This window comes from Amblyomma americanum, chromosome 1, assembly GCF_052857255.1.
Source record: "Amblyomma americanum isolate KBUSLIRL-KWMA chromosome 1, ASM5285725v1, whole genome shotgun sequence".
In the NCBI taxonomy this organism is placed as follows: domain Eukaryota; kingdom Metazoa; phylum Arthropoda; class Arachnida; order Ixodida; family Ixodidae; genus Amblyomma; species Amblyomma americanum.
Window position 1 is genome coordinate 21,952,362 of NC_135497.1, and position 17,143 is coordinate 21,969,504.

The window sequence follows — 17,143 nt, forward strand, 5'->3', positions numbered from 1 at the left end:
GTCGCTCGCGCAAATTAATGCATAGCAGCTACTCTCCATCGTGCCAATTGCGTTCAACTTATCCACGATATTCGCCAGCTTGAGATACGGCGCTTTTATTCGCTGTTTTTGTCGCAACTTAGTGATTTTATCTGGCATAAAACGAAATTGCATTCTGTCAACACCGTCGTCTGCTCCGTCGTCTGCTAGGCATCCGGGTCACTTCAGGGGATCACAGGATCGCAGCTTCTACAAACCACATACCAGAAAAAGTAACTGAAAGTGCTTTAGTATTCTTAAATAATATAAAAATAATTTAAAATAAATGCAGTGTCTTTGTTTTGAAGATAATATAAGTATTCATGGTTTAAAAAACTAATTTTTTTGTCGGTTGCAAATTTTCACCGACACGAAAGCGCAGCCGTCGGCGCCATTGCAGCGCAACCGATACGTTGTGTTTTGTATTATTTGCCTCTCTGAGGCATTGCTTGAATACTTGTACGGTGGACACGTGTGAAGAACTCATTCAATAGGAAGGTGAGCAGGAGTGTGTTTTGGAAGCCAACGACCAGGATTTCGGCCTGTCAACATTGGCGAGTTTCAACGGGTAAGCCATGAAGAAAGAGTGCTGCGACGTCTTTTCATCTGTTAGGGGAACGAAGACTCCTGCGCCGTTTTACTAAGCCTGGATGAATCGCATGGCCGGTGAGTCCCGCTCTGCGTTTCTTTGCTTATGATCTGTATTCACACGCGCTATTTGTATGCAGCTATATAGGGATGTGAGTGGAGGCAGTCCGCCTGCGGTTGCCGCAGCTACAATGCGGCGCCAAAAAAGCAGGGCCTATATCCTGCATGACAAGTGTTGTTCTCATTGTCTGTATGTGCATTTATTACTCGCGTGCCGTGGTAAATAAAAATGGCACCAGATATCACAACAGAGTTACGCTTTCGATTGCTAGCGCTTCGACACTCGGTGCAAAAGCATGGATTTGCACTGCGTAGAAGACGATGAGCGAGAAGTGCCGCGCGGCGGAGCGCTCGCGCTTGGCCAGCTGCGATCAGACACCGCACTATTTTGCTCAGGGTTAGTACTCATCGGATTAGTGCTTGTGCCTTAATATGCGTCATACTAAATTTTGAGACAGTGATCGCATGCGAAAGGCTAGTTCATATTCATCGCCTTGTCATTTGTAAACTTGTCTGTGCTTCCCCAGTGGAACAGGATTTGAGGCAGTGTTATGTCAAAGTTAGATCAGTCTTGCTTCTCCTGAGCTGTAAACTTTGATGCTTCCTCTCCTTCTGAGCACTGCGAGCTGTCGGAGATGCAACTGCACAATTATTTAGGATTTCTACCTTTTTGCTATATCCCTCGCTTTTGCGGCCCGCATTCAAGTCGTTCGCCATTGTCGATGGTTTTTTTGTTACTTATTTTCGCTTTGTTATTTATTCTTGGTTGCGTGCCATCAGCTGTGGTGCCGGTGATTCTCCGAGCTCGGAACTCTTCCCAGGCACGGGATCCTACCCACAGACCTCCCTTCGCCGCACTCACGAGTGTTCTTTGGTATTTTTTGTTTCTCTTGCCTTTACTTGCATTGCCAGTCGACAAATTTGTGCAGTTTTTAATTGTATGCAGATTTGTTAAATGCGCTAGCAATTTTTCTATGATGCCAAGCTGTGCTGTGAGGTATCAAGCTTCCTGCTAGTGAAGGCATGCTTTTTTCCATTCTCTCTTCTCATTTAACCAAGGCAGACTGGTTGCAACTTTCAATTTAATACCTAGACATTGGTGCAAGGCACCATGATAGGAATTAATGAAAACCTGCACATCCTATATTCAAATTGGTGTGCGGTATTTCAGCCAGCTCATCTTTCAGTGTGGTTATAACAGTCATTGTGACTCTTCTCAAAGCATGTATATGGGTGCATTACATAAAATCTGTTCATTTGTTTTGTCATGGGCTAGCTCATTGGTTTTTATTTACTTACATTACGTCTAAGTTTAGTTTTTAAAGCAGTAGATGATTTCCTCTCTTGTCATTCATGACATGGCTACAGCCACTGACAGCTGTTGCTCTTGATGTATTTATTTGCAGTTGCCAGCGGCCAGCATCTATTGGGCCATGCGTGCTTCCTGCCTTCGGCTGTGTCATCCCTCCTGATCCGTTCATGGTAGTTATTCTTTTTCAGTGATGCATATCTTAGCTGCCTATTTAGAAAAATATTTTCAATATAGGCTTGCAGCTAGGTTTAGAAATGCATGAAACTCTACATGCACTTCACAGCAGTGCCTCAGCTTATAATTACCGGAACTGTAGACTTGTACAAAATATAGTCGCTGATGTAGCTCTTGACGCAGCTGCTGTTAACATAAACGTGCTTTGACATTGCACACCTGTTGCCTGGTATGCATATGTGTCCTCGAAAAGGACCTATATGTTCATTTATCCCTTTAAAAACATTGAGCTCTACAATGATGGCTTACCAGTATTTCTGATACAGAGACCAAATTGTCAGTCAGTAATGTAACATTGCACGATGACACCAATCCTTGTATGATATAGCATCCTTGCAATGCACTGGGCAAGCTGCTGTCAGCACAGATTTATTGCTGGTTTATTGCCATAGCATATGGTTATACTGCACAGTTTGTACCTCTACCTTCTTAAAGCTTTATACTTTAAAAATTTAAAATTAGTTGAAGGAAAATTCAAGGAAATGTAACAGTAACTGTCTCACATTTCGGTGGACACTTGAACCGTGATATAAGGGAGGGATATAGAAGGGAAGTAATGAAGAGCTGATGCCCATGTTAGATGCCCCTCTTTAGTTAAACATACCTCGCAATTAACACATTTGGTGCAAAACAAACATGGGACTTTCACGTTCACAAGCACCCTCATGTCAGTAAAACAAAGTGCCAATGTTGCCGTACTTTAGAGCTTTGCTCCTAAAAGCGCAGCTGACTGCTGCTCAAAGTTGAGAGCAAAAATATGTCTAATTTTCCTCATGTGCAGTCTACGGTGCTGGTGCCATTTGCAATGGTGATTGACATTGAGTTGCATGATGCTCAGTCTGCTCCTGGAGTTAGTGATTTTGTCTGTCATGTGAATGTGCTGTTAATATTAGTGCAAAACAATGGTTCTCTAGTTCATTTTAGGTAACTGTGTCCTGTGCCACATGCTACCACCCATTTTCCTCAAATTTCCTAATCTCATTTAGCCATCTGATTGCCACCCATTCATGCATTCACCTACTCTTGGAATCCTCCCAGTGTTTTAGTGTGGTATTGCTTATATCTTCTCTGCATTACACATGCATTGCACTTCCTCTTTTTTTATTTAGTCAAGAGATCTCTGTTCCTGTTTCTTGCATAAGCATAAGAGGTGACTCAAGTGCACCATCTAGGCTTGTGATGCAATGTGTAGGGCGCTTCGTTTTTGGGTAAAACCTGGTTTCTCCCTACTGTTGCATCAAAAAAGATTGTTAAAGATCAGGTTCAACGCAATTTCTGTGCAAATGTGCCTGTAAGAAAGTGTGGTTTGAAGGTGCACAAAGCAAAGAACTGCTGGAGTGTAGTTTAAGGGAGGAAACAGCGCAATGAAACACGGACAAACGAAGAACGGACACACACGAGCGCTGACTCACAACTGAAATTTATTTTGAAGAAAAGATGCTTAAATAGGAGACATGCGAGAGTGCTTAACAGGGCTGCTGCAGCGATAACCGCCAATCAGTGTGGTCGCGTCACAAAATTTCAAAAACAGCAACGAAAGAAGTAAGTGATAAAAAACGGTGTAAAGGGCCGCAAAAAGGTGGTCAGGTGACAGTAACAATAACAAGACCAATGGGGGGGGGGGAGCATTAAAACCATGAGGGACACAGATGTGAAAATACAGGTGAAACATAAAAATGAAAGACGTACAAGCTTTAAAAGCGTGCCCGAAAAGGGGGGGGGGAGATAAAAGCGTTAAAACCTTAAGACGCAGCGAAGGATAAAACAAGATAAAGGCACTACCAACAAGGGATCACAGAATCATTGCACAAGAAAACTTATGTGTTCATCAGGCCACCCAGAAAATTTAGCTCTTTTTTCGACAAGGAGAGGGATGCAGTGCTCACGCATTGTTCACCAGCTTGATGAATTTGGAGGGCTTCTAGTATTTCCCTCGTCAACCTATCTCGTCCTCGGCCGATAGTGGTGCAGCGATTAAAGTCAGGGGTGCAGATTCTTTCAGTGTCGTCTTCTGTGATTTTGCACTTCTTACAGTACTTAGCCAGGTGCCCAGAAATTGCTATACTATTTACGTTGTTTTGATGTTCTTGTAGGCGGATATTGATGCACCTTCCCGTTTGACCGATGTACCTCTTCCCGCATGACACTGGGATGGAGTAAATTATTTCTAAATCACAGGGGACATGTTGATCAGAGTGTGCCACCCTACACCCTCGGGTTTCCGGCGGGTTATTCACTTTGGAACAGAGGGCGGAAAGCTTGTTGGGAGCCGTGAAGACGACATCTACGCCGGCGCGCTGTGCGACTTTCTTTAGACGATGGCCGATGGTGTGGAGGTAGGGCATTGCCACAAAATTTCTGCGTTTATCGTTTGAAGCAGCAGGTCCGAGGTGTGGCCGGGGCTTCTTGATCATGGAGCCGGCTACTGATACAAGCAGATGCAAAGAGTAGCCTGCTGTCTACTGATACAAGCAGATGCAAAGGGTAGCCTGCTCCCATCAAGCTTTCTGCCCTCTGTTCCAAAGTGAATAACCCGCCGGAAACCCGAGGGTGTAGGGTGGCACACTCTGATCAACATGTCCCCTGGGATTTAGAAATAATTTACTCCATCCCAGTGTCATGCGGGAAGAGGTACATCGGTCAAACGGGAAGGTGCATCAATATCCGCCTACAAGAACATCAAAACAACGTAAATAGTATAGCAATTTCTGGGCACCTGGCTAAGCACTGTAAGAAGTGCAAAATCAGAGAAGACGACACTGAAAGAATCTGCACCCCTGACTTTAATCGCTGCACCATTATCGGCTGAGGACGAGATAGGTTGACGAGGGAAATCCTAGAAGCCCTCCAAATTCATCAAGCTGGTGAACAATGTGTGAGCACTGCATCCCTCTCCTTGTCGGAAAAAGAGCTAAATTTTCTGGGTGGCTTGATGAACACTTAAGTTTTCTTTTGCAACCTATAGCCTAATGATTCTGTGATCCCTTGTTGGTAGTGCCTTTATCTTGTTTTATCCTTCGCTGCGTCTCAAGATTTTAATGCTTTTATCTCCCCCCCCCCCTTTTTGGGCACGCTTTTAAAGCTTGTACGTCTTTCATTTTTGTTTCACCTGTATTTTCACATCTGTGTCCCTCGTGGTTTTAATGCTCCCCCCCCCCCATTGGTCTTGTTATTGTTACTGTCACCTGACCACCTTTTTGCGGCCCTTTACACCGTTTTTTATCACTTACTTCTTTCGTTGCTGTTTTTGAAATTTTGTGACGCGACCACACTGATTGGCGGTTATCGATGCAGCAGCCCTGTTAAGCACCCTCGCATGTCTCCTATTTAAGCATCTTTTCTTCAAAATAAATTTCAGTTGTGAGTCAGCGCTCGTGTGTGTCCGTTCTTTGTGTGTCCGTGTTTCATTGCGCTGTTTCCTCCCTTAAATGTATTACCAACTAGCCCGGAACCTTGCTCTTCTGGAGTGTAGTGGATGTCACATAATTCTGACAGATTTTTTAAACAATTCTGGTTATTTTATTTCTCTTTTAATGTTTATTGTTTGTCGGTTGCTTATAATTTTTGGATAAACTGAAAGCTACATGTACTGACTGGTATTTCATTCCAATAATTATACCCTTTATTATGTAGCTGTGTTGGAATCTAGGTGTGCATTTAGTATGCGTGCTTTGAATTTCAGTGATTGTTTCTGCAATGCAAAATGGAGGACAGGTCTCTGGTGTGCGAGTTTTTTGCAATGGAGTGAAAGTAGCTGGAGCAGCATTTGCTACTGTGTCACCAAGCCAAAAGTTCTCCCACAGACCACTGAGCTTCTGAATACCTATGGCTTAATGCTCGAAGCTCTGGTTGGCCTTCCCGAGGTTTTCTGCATTAACAAGTGCAAGCCCAAGGGCTCAGAGCTAACAAAGCATTTGAAACCATAGAGCTATACACAGTAGTGCTGGGACCGTGCAGCAAGTCAGTGTGAATTAGGTCGCGATAAACGTGGTTTACTGTAGAAAGCTTGTGTGAAAAAATAGTTGCGCTCACAGAAACCGCTGTTACTTTCTTAGTTGGTCATTGAAACAAAGCAATGCATGTAGAATTTTATATCTCACTGATCCTTCAATTTTTTTCCAGCTAAAGACCAAGAGTCGCATGGAAGTTGTGCAAGCCACCAAGTTGTGTGTGATTTTTGCCAGGGACCTGGAGCAGGCTGGGAAATTAGTGGATGGTCAGTGGTATTCACTCAGTAAGGCAAGCTTTTTCTGTAAGTACAGTTTTTGGCATGGCATTGCTTAGGAACGCATGCACTAATCTGACTACTCTATGCCCGCCCATGCTTCAAGAACAATGAAGTTCATGAAAAAAATTGATTTCCGAAAAAAATTGCCGCTTCTGTTATGTTTTTTCAGAAAAGTATTTGCCATTTAAAGGGCTGTGAGAACATTAAAAATTATTATGTGCTTGTTTTGGCTTTTTTTTCAAATTTCTTCCACATCTATGTTGGCCTGACCTTGTAGCTTGTCTGCATGAAATTGGCTGCTACCTACAGTTTGCTTTTTTATTGCTCCTTTATTGCCTGTCACAATCTTTACTTTGCGTGGCAGTGTCATGCAGTTTGGGAAGTAATCTGACCTTATTTCTGCATTGGCCTGTAGTGCAAGCTTTTGCATGTGGGGCATGTTTATGGTGTCCTTTCGTTTGCTGTAACTGCAGTTTGGCCATGAGGGTTAGAGGCTTAGTCCTTTTTTTATTTTGATGCAGTGTCATATACTTCATGCATAAATTAATGAATTTAGCACTATTTTTCGTAATAAATGAACATTCATTATAGCTGTGGCCATTATAAGTGCACTTGACTCTAAAATGGCTTTCTTTCGGCCTTCAGTATTACATCTTAAAACCAGCCGGAAGACACAAAACAGGAGAAGAGATGAGCACAAGATGAGGCTGGTCTAACAACTGAAATTTTATTGAAGGAAAGTGGCAAAAGAAGACCTACAAAGAGATTCAAGCATGCAAGACCCCAAAGCAGTGAGAGGGCAAAAAATAACCGAAAGGCACTGATGTACTAGTAAACCATCTAAAAAACTAATTCCTTATAGTGAAGGTTCACCGACGGTTTAGCCAGGCACTTGTTTTTAGCCTTCCTGATGCAGTAAGCCTCAACTATGTCAGGACAGATTTATCACTTCCCAAAACCACTGATGTGCCGCAGAAATCAGGCGTGCAAAGAGAAAGGTCGTCCTCCGATTGCATTCACGAGATTGAACGTGCAGTGTCAGGTGAAAATTCGCCTTCCTCTCTATACAGTGAAAGTGTTCTCAGCCAGGCGTACATTCAGATATCTGCTTGTCTGCCCATAGTAGTTTCAGCTACGAGGCAGTGGAATGCAAAAAAACCTTTACTTTTGCAAGTGGTGAACATTTTTTATCTGCCACTGTGCATAGCGGAAGATTACCCGTAGTTGTATCAAGCCTAGTTTGAACGAAGAAGCAAAGGGCTCCTACCTTACTTTTAGCGGTCAAGACAACAACAACATCATACTTTGGTGCAACTTTCTTGAAATGGTGCGAAATAGCGTGGATGTAAGGTATAGAGCCCGTCTTTTTGTGCTGCTCAACTACGTCAGCATCATGTGAACGGTGTTCCGTTCCCTCGAGAGAGTAAAAACACACTCTGACAGGTGCGCAAGATGGGCAAGTGGGAACCCAGGTGCCATTGGCTTGGAAACCTGCTCCGAGAATGCATTCTAAGCACTGTGATGGCATGACTTTCATAAAGCGGTCGTGATGCATGTGATTGCCAACCTGTCCTTCACCAGCCTCGAGTGGTTCAACTCGTAGCTAAGAGGCTTCCTGATCTTGGGCTTTGGCGCCAACATATGTGGTCATCCGCAAAGCGCAGGTCTAAGTCAAGAAGCTACAAACGGTTATGCTTAGTGAAATTCAGACGTAAAAGATAGGCTTTGACCACATGCCTTAAGATTTCTAAAACGTCTTGTGCCAACTTATCTGAGCCCTCCTTGTGCAAAAAAATTAGGTAGCTATCAACATAATGAAATGCTACTATGCCGATGCCTTCCAAACAGGGCTTTGATGCGGTATCGACTCTGGACAGAAGAATGTCGCGGAGGAACAGTGCAACCTGGGACCCTCTGCATATGCCTGATTTCTGATGTAAATACTGCCTTGCCAACTCACAAAAGTGGAGTTCTGTGGAGTTCTAGTTTCTTGTGGACAGCAACCTGGGCAGGTGCTCTGCAGTGAGCATCGACATGGAGGGCCTGCACTATTCATTGTCACATGATAGACCTCTGAGGCATGTGCAAACTGCATCAGGGTGAACAATGAACATGCTTTTACAGATGATTGCGTGATTTCGGTTTCTGGCTTCTTGGGGCTGTTGTCCTTTTACTGCAAATCCGTATTTGTCAGTTGGCAGGGCGGTATTTACACGCAGGTCGTACCTTTGCTTAGCAACATTTTTTTGTCTAAAGTCGATAAGGCATTGGAGGCCTGTTTGGAAGACCTTGGCATAGTAGCATTTCGTTATGTTCATGACTGTAATTTTTCTGGACATAGAAGGCTCAGATAAGTTGGCACAAGATGTTTTAGGAGTCCTTAAGGCATGCAGTCAAGGCCTGTCTTATACATCAGAATTGTCTAAGCAGAACCGTTAGCAGTTTCTTGATGCAGACTTGCGCTTTGGGGACGAATATGTTTGTCAGGGCTACAGCTAAAGATCGGGGAAGGCTCTTTTTAGCTACGAGTCGGACCACTCGTTGGGGAAGGATGGTGAAGAGGTGTATTTGTCGCTGGTTAAGGTCAGTAAAGATGGAAACACTTGATGGGTGTGCAATCGTGTGCATGACATCAGCTTTAGATAAGTCATGCCATCACTGCTGAGGACGCATTCTTGTAGCAGGTTTCCAAGCAGCTGGGTTCCCACTTGCCCATCTCAACAACCTGTCATAGTATGTTTTCACTCGCTCGTGGGTAAGGAGCAGATACTCCGATGATGCTGATACACCTTACCTCCACAGTATTTCACAGTCTCAAGAAAGTCGCGGGAAAGCGTAATGCTGCTGTTGTCTTAACAGCGAAGTGCAAGACAGGAGGCCTTTGCGCCGCCATTAAAAAGGCTTGATAAAACTGGGTACTTGTCCACAATGGACAGTGTCACAAAAAAATGTTCACCACTTGCAAAGTAATGGAGTATATTGCATTCCCCTGCCTTATGGCTGCAAATAATATGGGCAGACGGGCAGATATCTGAATTTGCACCTGACTGAGCACTTTCACTCTATAGGGGGAAGGCAAATTCTAATCTGGCACTGCACGATAAATCTTGTGAATGCAAATCTGAGGATGACCTGTCTCTTTGCATGCCTAATTTCCACAACACATCAGTGGTTTATGGAAGGGATAAATCTGTCGGCAGATAGTTGACGCTTACTACATCGGTAAGGCTAAGGACACGTGTGGCTAAGCCATCGGAAATCCTTCACTGTAAGGAATTTGCTTTTTTAGATGATTCATTAGTATGCCAGTGACCTTTGATTGCACTTCGCCCTTTCACTGCTTTGGGTTATTGTGTGCTTGTATCTCTTCGCGGGTCTTCTTTTGCGGCTTACCTTCAATGATGCCGCCGCAGTGGCTCAGTGGTTATGGCGCTCGGCTGCTGTCCCAAAAGACGCAGGTTCGATCCTGGCCGCACCAGTCAAATTTCAATGGAGGCGAAATTTTAGAGGCCCGTGTACTGTGCGTTGTCAGTGCACGCTAAAGATCCCCAGGTGGTCGAAATTTCTGGAGCCATCCACTACGGCGTCCCTCATAGCCCGAGTCGCTTTGGGACGTTAAACCCTCACAAATCAAGTAATCAAAATCTTGAATTAAATTTTTGTTAGTCCCGCCTCTTGAGCTCATGTCTTCTTGTGTGTTCTGTCTGGTTTTAAGGTGAGTCAGTACCAACTCGGCCAGTCATAAGCCTTGTTCAGTATTACAACATTTTGAATAAAGTGAGTTTACTAGGCTATGTTGCCGGGGATCGTGTTCGCAGCAGTTGTGGGCAACTCAGAAGAGATAGCGTCATATGATTGGTTGTGTAATTGGCAGAGGATGATGTGAGGATGCTGCTCGAAAAGAAAATTTCATAATTGGATAATTATTTGCAGCCAAAAATGTCCAAAAAGTGGCTAGGCCAGAGAAAAAGTGCCGCAAAATTTGAAAACGCTGAAAGTAGGAGCTACAGCGTAGTGCCAAGTTTGAAAAACTGGAAGTATGGACAAAGCCAAAGCTTGGCGCCAAGTTTGAAAACTCGAAATGAGCAATCACGTGACCAGTGATAAGTTTCCTATACTTAAATAGGAGATAGGAAAAAGAATGATAAATTAGAGGCAATTAGGTAATTATTGAGAAGCGAAAGGCAATGAATGCGTGATTAGACTGGGCAAGTATTCAGTGAGTGGGCAGGAACGATCCATGGAGGAAGATTTGAAAACTCGAAATCGTTGCTGGGATGAAGTGAGGGTAAAATAAGAGTTAATTGATAACCAATCAAGTCAACGAGAAAACAACCATGGTGCCAAATTTGAAAGGCGACCAGTGTCGAGGAGGCGTCAACGCTTTCACATTTTTTTTGCGCAGGTAGCAGCGGTGATCTCTATTTTTTGTTTTTTCCAGCCAAGACAAAAACCATTTTTCTTGGCTCATGGGCGATGTATCTAGGAACCTGCGGCCAGGACAACGCTGGACAGCATGCATCAGCAAGCTCGAAAAAAAAGCACGAAACAGTAAATAAATATTGATCATTTTCATTTCAATTCTAGTGGTTTTGTGCACGAATTACTCTGGAATGCACAAAGCTTGTGTTGACAGGCGACCATTAACAAGCTGTGCATTTTTGTGCATAGCGTACTCCAGAACACAAATCCTGTGTTAATTGACAGGTGACAGTAAAGACTGTTACACAGTGTACGAGTACTACACAAGACACACTACAGAAGACAAGGCAAACTACAGAAGACAAGGCAAACTACAGAAGACAAGACAGACTACGAAGACAAGACAGACTCCAGAAGACAAGACAGACTACAGAAGTCAAAACAGACTACAAAAGAGAGGACAAACTACAAAAGACAGACTATAAAAGACAAGACACACTACACAAGACAGGACTACAAAAGACAAGACAGACTACAGAAGACAAGACAGACTACACAAGACATGCCCAAAATACGACAAGACTACAGACTACAGAAATTTTTTGTCTTAGAATCCTGTAGTGCGTTTTGACTGGGTTACGTTTGGTTAAATGAGTCATGACGCAGCTATATATGAAATGCACCATAATTTTACAGAGGATACTAGTCAAGGGAACTGGTATGTAGTTCTGAACGGAGTTTCTCATACCACTCTTATAAATAGGAACCACTCACGCTAACTTCCAATCACATGGCAAGACGTTTGGAACAATCGCGTAAAGTAAAAGAATAACGTATCCGCGCAATTTCTTAGAGGGACGTTTGGAACAATCGCGTAAAGTAAAAGAATAACGTATCCGCGCAATTTCTTACAATTGCTGCGGGAATGTCATCAGGACCACACGCCTTGGCCTGGTTCACATCTTTCAACGATATACAGACTCCACTAACGCTAAAAGTGACTTCCGGCATACGGTCAATCCCGGCAGACAAAGAGAGACCTCACGTGAACTAGAAGACATAAATACAGATGAAAAATAACGGCTGATACATTCAACTTTCTCCTCGTTCTGAGAAATGATTTCCGCACCAATTTTTTTTTATATCTGGTACAGCGTATTTTTCTTTGCCATTACTTTTCACATACCTCCGAAATTGTTTGGTGTCCGTGACAAGCCTTTCGCCTAGATGAGAAAAATACAAGTCTTTTGCAATGCAGGATTTCCGTCTGAATTCAATTTTTATTCCTTTCAGCAAGGCCAAACCCTACGACAAGTCCGATTCCTTGTACCTATGATGCAATCGGCGCTGCTTTCGAATTAATGCACATAACTCAGCGTTATACCGTGGTTTGTCTCGAGCTCTCCTAGACGATATAATTCTGGACGGCACAAAAGCTTCGCGTACATAAAACAGTTTCTGTATTAAAATATGCCATAGTTGTTCTATATTTAGGTTATGCGCAATTGCATCGAAAGTTGGGAAGTATATCTCGAAAGCAGCGTTGATTGCCTCGTAGTCCGACATGCCATAAGAATAAAGCTTTCTGTCAGGTGTTCTCGCCACCTTCGCATACACAGCCGTTAAATATGCAAGAACAATATTGTAGTCGCTCAGCCCTGGCAACACCCGCAGACTGCATACGACATCAGGCAGGTTACAAAGCAAGAGGTCAAGTACATGGCCAGTTTCGTCAGTTCGCGATGAGTCACGAACATACAGCGAAAAAACTATATAAAGTTGAATATAAACTCCCTCGAGCTGTTTCTCTTGGTTCGCTAGCAGACCATTCAATATCCGGAAGATTACCCCCCCTTTCCCCCAGAAAAAGATAATCGTTGTTGATTATTTCAAGAAAATTGGATAAACAGAGCAGTGGCTGTAACGAAGGACCAGGAGGCCTCTAAAATGACCCAAGAAACAATGTTTTTTTCCATTCAGCAACCTTATTCTACAGAATATCAATTCAGTTTCAGTATCAAACAATTCCAGCTGAACGCATGGGATACCGTCGTGAACAAGTATAAACACCCCTCCGCCAAGTGTACAGCGGTCTCTACGAAAACACTGGTATGTGCTGGGAAGTACCTCAGTACTGAGGGCGGTCGAGTCAAGCCACGATTCTGTGGCTAGTATAATGGTCGGTTGAACGGTATCAAGAAAAAAATGAAATTCATCGACTTTTTTTTTTATGCTTCGGCAGTTGATCAACAAACGCTGATAGGGTAAGCCACGGCAAGCATTCTACTTCATCATATCTCCCGTGCAGCTTCGGCTTCACTATCCCAAAGAAAGCGCCTGCTGCTAATGTGAAGCGTATCGTATATCAGGACCGGTTTCACCCCGCCTTCCTTATTTAGCTTGGCGTAAAGCCATAATTTCTTTCGCTTATCTCGGACAGTACCAGAAAAGTCTTGGGATAATGCAACGCTCGATCCCTTGAGCTTCTATGCCCTTGAAGTCACAGCCTGGCGTGCTTTAAAAAGACTAAAACGTACTATGACAGGCCGCATTTTATCTCCAGAGTGTGTACCGAGCCAGTGAGCACGATCGATGGATAGTGAAGATAATTCAAGCTTCGTAGTACACTGATCTATGATGAGTTTATCAGACGTGGCTGCCGTATTATTGGGATCAGAATCAATTAGGCCGTAAAAGATCAAATTATTGCGCTATTCACGGTCTTCAAAGTCATCCCTTTTTTAGCGAGTCCTATCAACATTTCATCACCCTGTCGTTGCTGATGTTCAACCCTAGTTAAAGCTACTTCGATGGTATCAATCTTCGGCAGCTTAGTTTCCAAAGGAAGAAGCAGAGCTTTCATGTGAGACACGTCTACGGTAAGCTGCGTTAACTTGGAAAGTATTGCACTTTGACCATTCAACACCTCTTGAATTTGCTCAGTTGATGGACCTTGGTTAGACTCAACATCTCCACCACAGAGCAGCAAAATTAACAAGTAAAATACCGGTCTACGTAAAAGCGAAAAATGTCTCTTGACACGCACACGATTTGATCACGTGAAACCGCGTCGCCGACAGTCAAAAGTCAAATAAAGCAATTTGGGGTGGAACCGGCAAAACACAGCGGGATGCCTTCAAAGGCAAAAAAAAAAACAACCTGCGTAAGCTATAGAAAGCTTGTAAGGTTCACTTCCATCTCGCCGGCTCCACACACCCAAAATTTGTTGGGCCACAGCGCCGAGGTTAACCACGTTTTCGAAATTCTAAACACTGTTATGGATATTACTTAGGATGGGCTGCACGTCTGAATAATTGAGGATCCTTACAGCTATAGTTAAATGTTAGCTATTCAATATTAGCTAGCCAGCCGAGTAGTCAGCACGTCTTATCTGTATTCTTATGTACTACACTGCTGACAATGCTATGCCGTGAAAAGCACTCTTCTAACCCAAAAAGCCTAGTTTTAAAAGATGTGTGAAGTCTTAGGTGAAACACCGCGTATAATGACAAGTCATTAGCTGATGTCGTGACCGCAAGGGTTTCTACAACCTGGAATGGGTGTCCGCAACAAAACGTGCTCCTTATTTTTAGGTTAGCGTTGTTCACACTTGCTCATTGCAGGGTCTGTTTTTTCAGTAAGCGACTCTGAAACCTTCCCTGCTGAAAAAGCTCACTGGCCCAAACTGCAATTTTCCCATTCGGGACCAATTAGGTTTTCGGGCACAAATTGTACGCTTCCAATTGGTTTCATTTGGTTTTAGTGGTATCCAAAATCAATTGGGCCCAGCAGGAACCAGTTAGATTTTCTATACTAAGACGACTGGGGGACATTCTACCTTGTGCCGACATTTTAAAGAGAAATTGGAATTATCAGAATTTCACACTGTTAGGGAAGTGCAGTCGAATAAACCATCACAAAAGCACCACACACAAGGAACATAAGCTCAATACATTACTACCGAACGCACTTTTGCTTCCACTTATATACTCCATTAATGGGGCCTTCCTGCTGGAGACAGTGACACTTGTCTGTTGAGTGAAATTATTTCACTTACTCACGCCCGCGTTGGTGGTGGAAATGATGAAAACAATTCAGCAGGCAAATCGGCTAATATCTTTTTAGCAGAAACTTCTTTAGTGCACTGTCGTCAATAATTAGTATGTCAATTATTATTAATACGTAGGTGTGAGTTGGGCCCCAATTGGAACGTCCTTTTGAACCTTCCAAATGACTCACTTTTTTGTTTGCATTGCTAAAGGCGTTCCATGTGGACAATTCAGTTGGAGCTTCCAATTGCTTGAAAGAACACAACTGTGAATTTTATGACTGGAAATACTAATCTACCGCCAATTTTATTTTACTAGGACACCGACCACTTGAAATATCTGTAACCCACTGGAATGTCCAACTGGAATCTCAAGAACGAACTGCATTTATCCAACTGGTTGGGGAAGTTCCCATTGATTTGAAGATTCCAATTGGTGTCAGTTTTCCCCGCTGGAATCTTCGGAGCCAATTGCATAATCCTATTGATCAACCAATTGGATTGCTATATCCAATTCAGCCCAATTTGACCCAACTGGAATTAACTGAAACCAAGCGCAATTTCTAATTGGTCCCAATGTTTTCATCTTTTGAATGGGTATGCGACCAACTTTGTCCATTTGGCACTCCTTGTTAGTGATTACAATTGCAAAGAAAAAAATAATACCGCTTGTTAAGACGGGTTGGACAAGTGGCTGCCAATTGAAACCCCGTAACTCCAATTGGTTTCACTTAACACCAGTTGGAATTCCAACAGGAACCAGTGGACTTTTCCAGCTGGGTTGGACATTTCAGCAATCGGGCCTCGAGCACGGGCGCTCGTTTTCGTTGCTTAAAGGAAATATAACACCGTCTACCGGCACATCTTGATATCTAAGAGCTTTCGTAAGTGTTCGTCGTAGTTTTTGTGCTTTCTGGGCGATTTCCGATAGAACTTCACTCAAAATGGTGCATTCAGACAATCTGCGCTTGATTAAACCACGCTGGACGTAGAGTAGTTTCATGCAAAGCTACCTTCGTGCTAATTAATTCGTGTTTACTGCAGTATTTATTAGTTCCGTTCACCGCTTTTAGAGCGTGGAGTTCTGCTTTGTTGCTGTGAAAAAGGCTTAATCATAAGTACGGCCAGGAATTTCGTCTCAAACAAGTAGTTTCCATCCGCCGGACTGCGATGGACACCGCGCTGACATTCTAGAGACTTGACGCCCCTGCCTACTTCCCCCCTGCGACGATGAACCACTCGGCCCGGCCCCTGGTGGCGCAGTTAATGTAATGTCCTTCGGGGCTCACGCACACCTCGCTCCCCCAGTCAGCTAATGAGACTGGGGGTAATTTATGCTAATTTGCCATTACCAATTTACAGCGGACGTGCAAAGTTTTCGGCAGCTAGCTGCGCCGTTAAAAAAAGCGCAAGGAAAGCTGGGAACAGAGAAAAGCGAGCAGTGCAGAGTGCAGAAACGTTAGTTATATCGCTGTCTTCACTCCGCCGAGCACGCCGTTTGAAAAGATGTGGCGTGCTAATTGCTGGAGCAGTCCTGGGCACATGGCAGAAAATGATTCTTTAGTGCTTCATTCGGTGTCAGAGTGCTACAGAGCGGCTAATTGGCAGGATGTAAATACTCTGCGGCGGCTTGGTCCGAAAAAAGATATGAAAAGCGGGGCGACTGATGCTGACATCGGGGCCTCAGTGGATTGGCACGAGGCACAAAGCGGCTTCCACCAAATTAAGTCGAAAGCTCTTGGAAGGTTAAAGGGGGCCATACGGGAGACCGTGACAATGCTCCTAATGCTCATAGTTTCATAGGTATGTTGGAGCAGTAAATGTTCGTGGCTTAGATTACAACTTGCTCTAGTGAAATACAGCTAGTTTCTTTGGGAGTAGGAGAGTTTGAGAAAAATCATGAGGTTGATATTATTTGGGAATGCGTCAGAAACACTAAAACACTGTATTTGTTTCCCTTTCGATAAACAGCCGCCCGTTTGGTGTAACTGGAGCCCACATCGGGCGGAACAGAAGAGGGTCGCATGTAATCAGGTTCGATGTGTCTCCTCTTACGAGCAGTGCGATATCTCAAGCGCAGCTGAGTCTATTTCCATCGCCTCGAGGAGAGGCGGACCGGCGGGCATAAGCGCGAGCGCTTGAACCCTTTTCGAAAATCTTGGCTCCAAGCATAAGGGCCTGGGTGGGATGCTTAATTACGCGCGCCTTAGGCAAATGCATCACATTAAAAAAA

General features: G+C 43.7%; 1 protein-coding gene across 4 annotated transcripts; it reads left to right on the forward strand.

The window, feature by feature from the left end:
- The first annotated feature begins 352 nt into the window (after positions 1-352).
- On the forward strand, positions 353-11,021 carry LOC144131260 (uncharacterized). Of its 4 annotated transcripts, none has more exons than XM_077664444.1 (5): positions 353-684; positions 1,447-1,540; positions 2,073-2,148; positions 6,335-6,446; positions 10,882-11,021. In XM_077664444.1, exons 1-5 carry the CDS (start codon positions 669-671, stop codon positions 11,004-11,006), a joined length of 423 nt encoding a protein of 140 aa, XP_077520570.1. In that variant the 5' UTR covers positions 353-668; the 3' UTR covers positions 11,007-11,021. The 4 variants fall into 4 exon arrangements, 2 of the variants coding, with proteins under 2 accessions (XP_077520570.1, XP_077520569.1); XR_013314695.1 differs by having other exon boundaries at positions 359-684; positions 1,447-1,532; positions 6,335-6,464; XM_077664443.1 differs by having other exon boundaries at positions 360-684; positions 6,335-6,464.
- Positions 11,022-17,143: the final 6,122 nt, after the last annotated feature.

Coding starts and splice junctions, on each gene's coding strand:
- LOC144131260 (XM_077664443.1), top strand. Junction 2,149..6,334: donor TCCCTCCTGATCCGTTCATG/GTAGTTATTCTT, acceptor ATTTTTTTCCAG/CTAAAGACCAAGAGTCGCAT. Junction 6,465..10,881: donor CAGTAAGGCAAGCTTTTTCT/GTAAGTACAGTT, acceptor TGTTTTTTCCAG/CCAAGACAAAAACCATTTTT.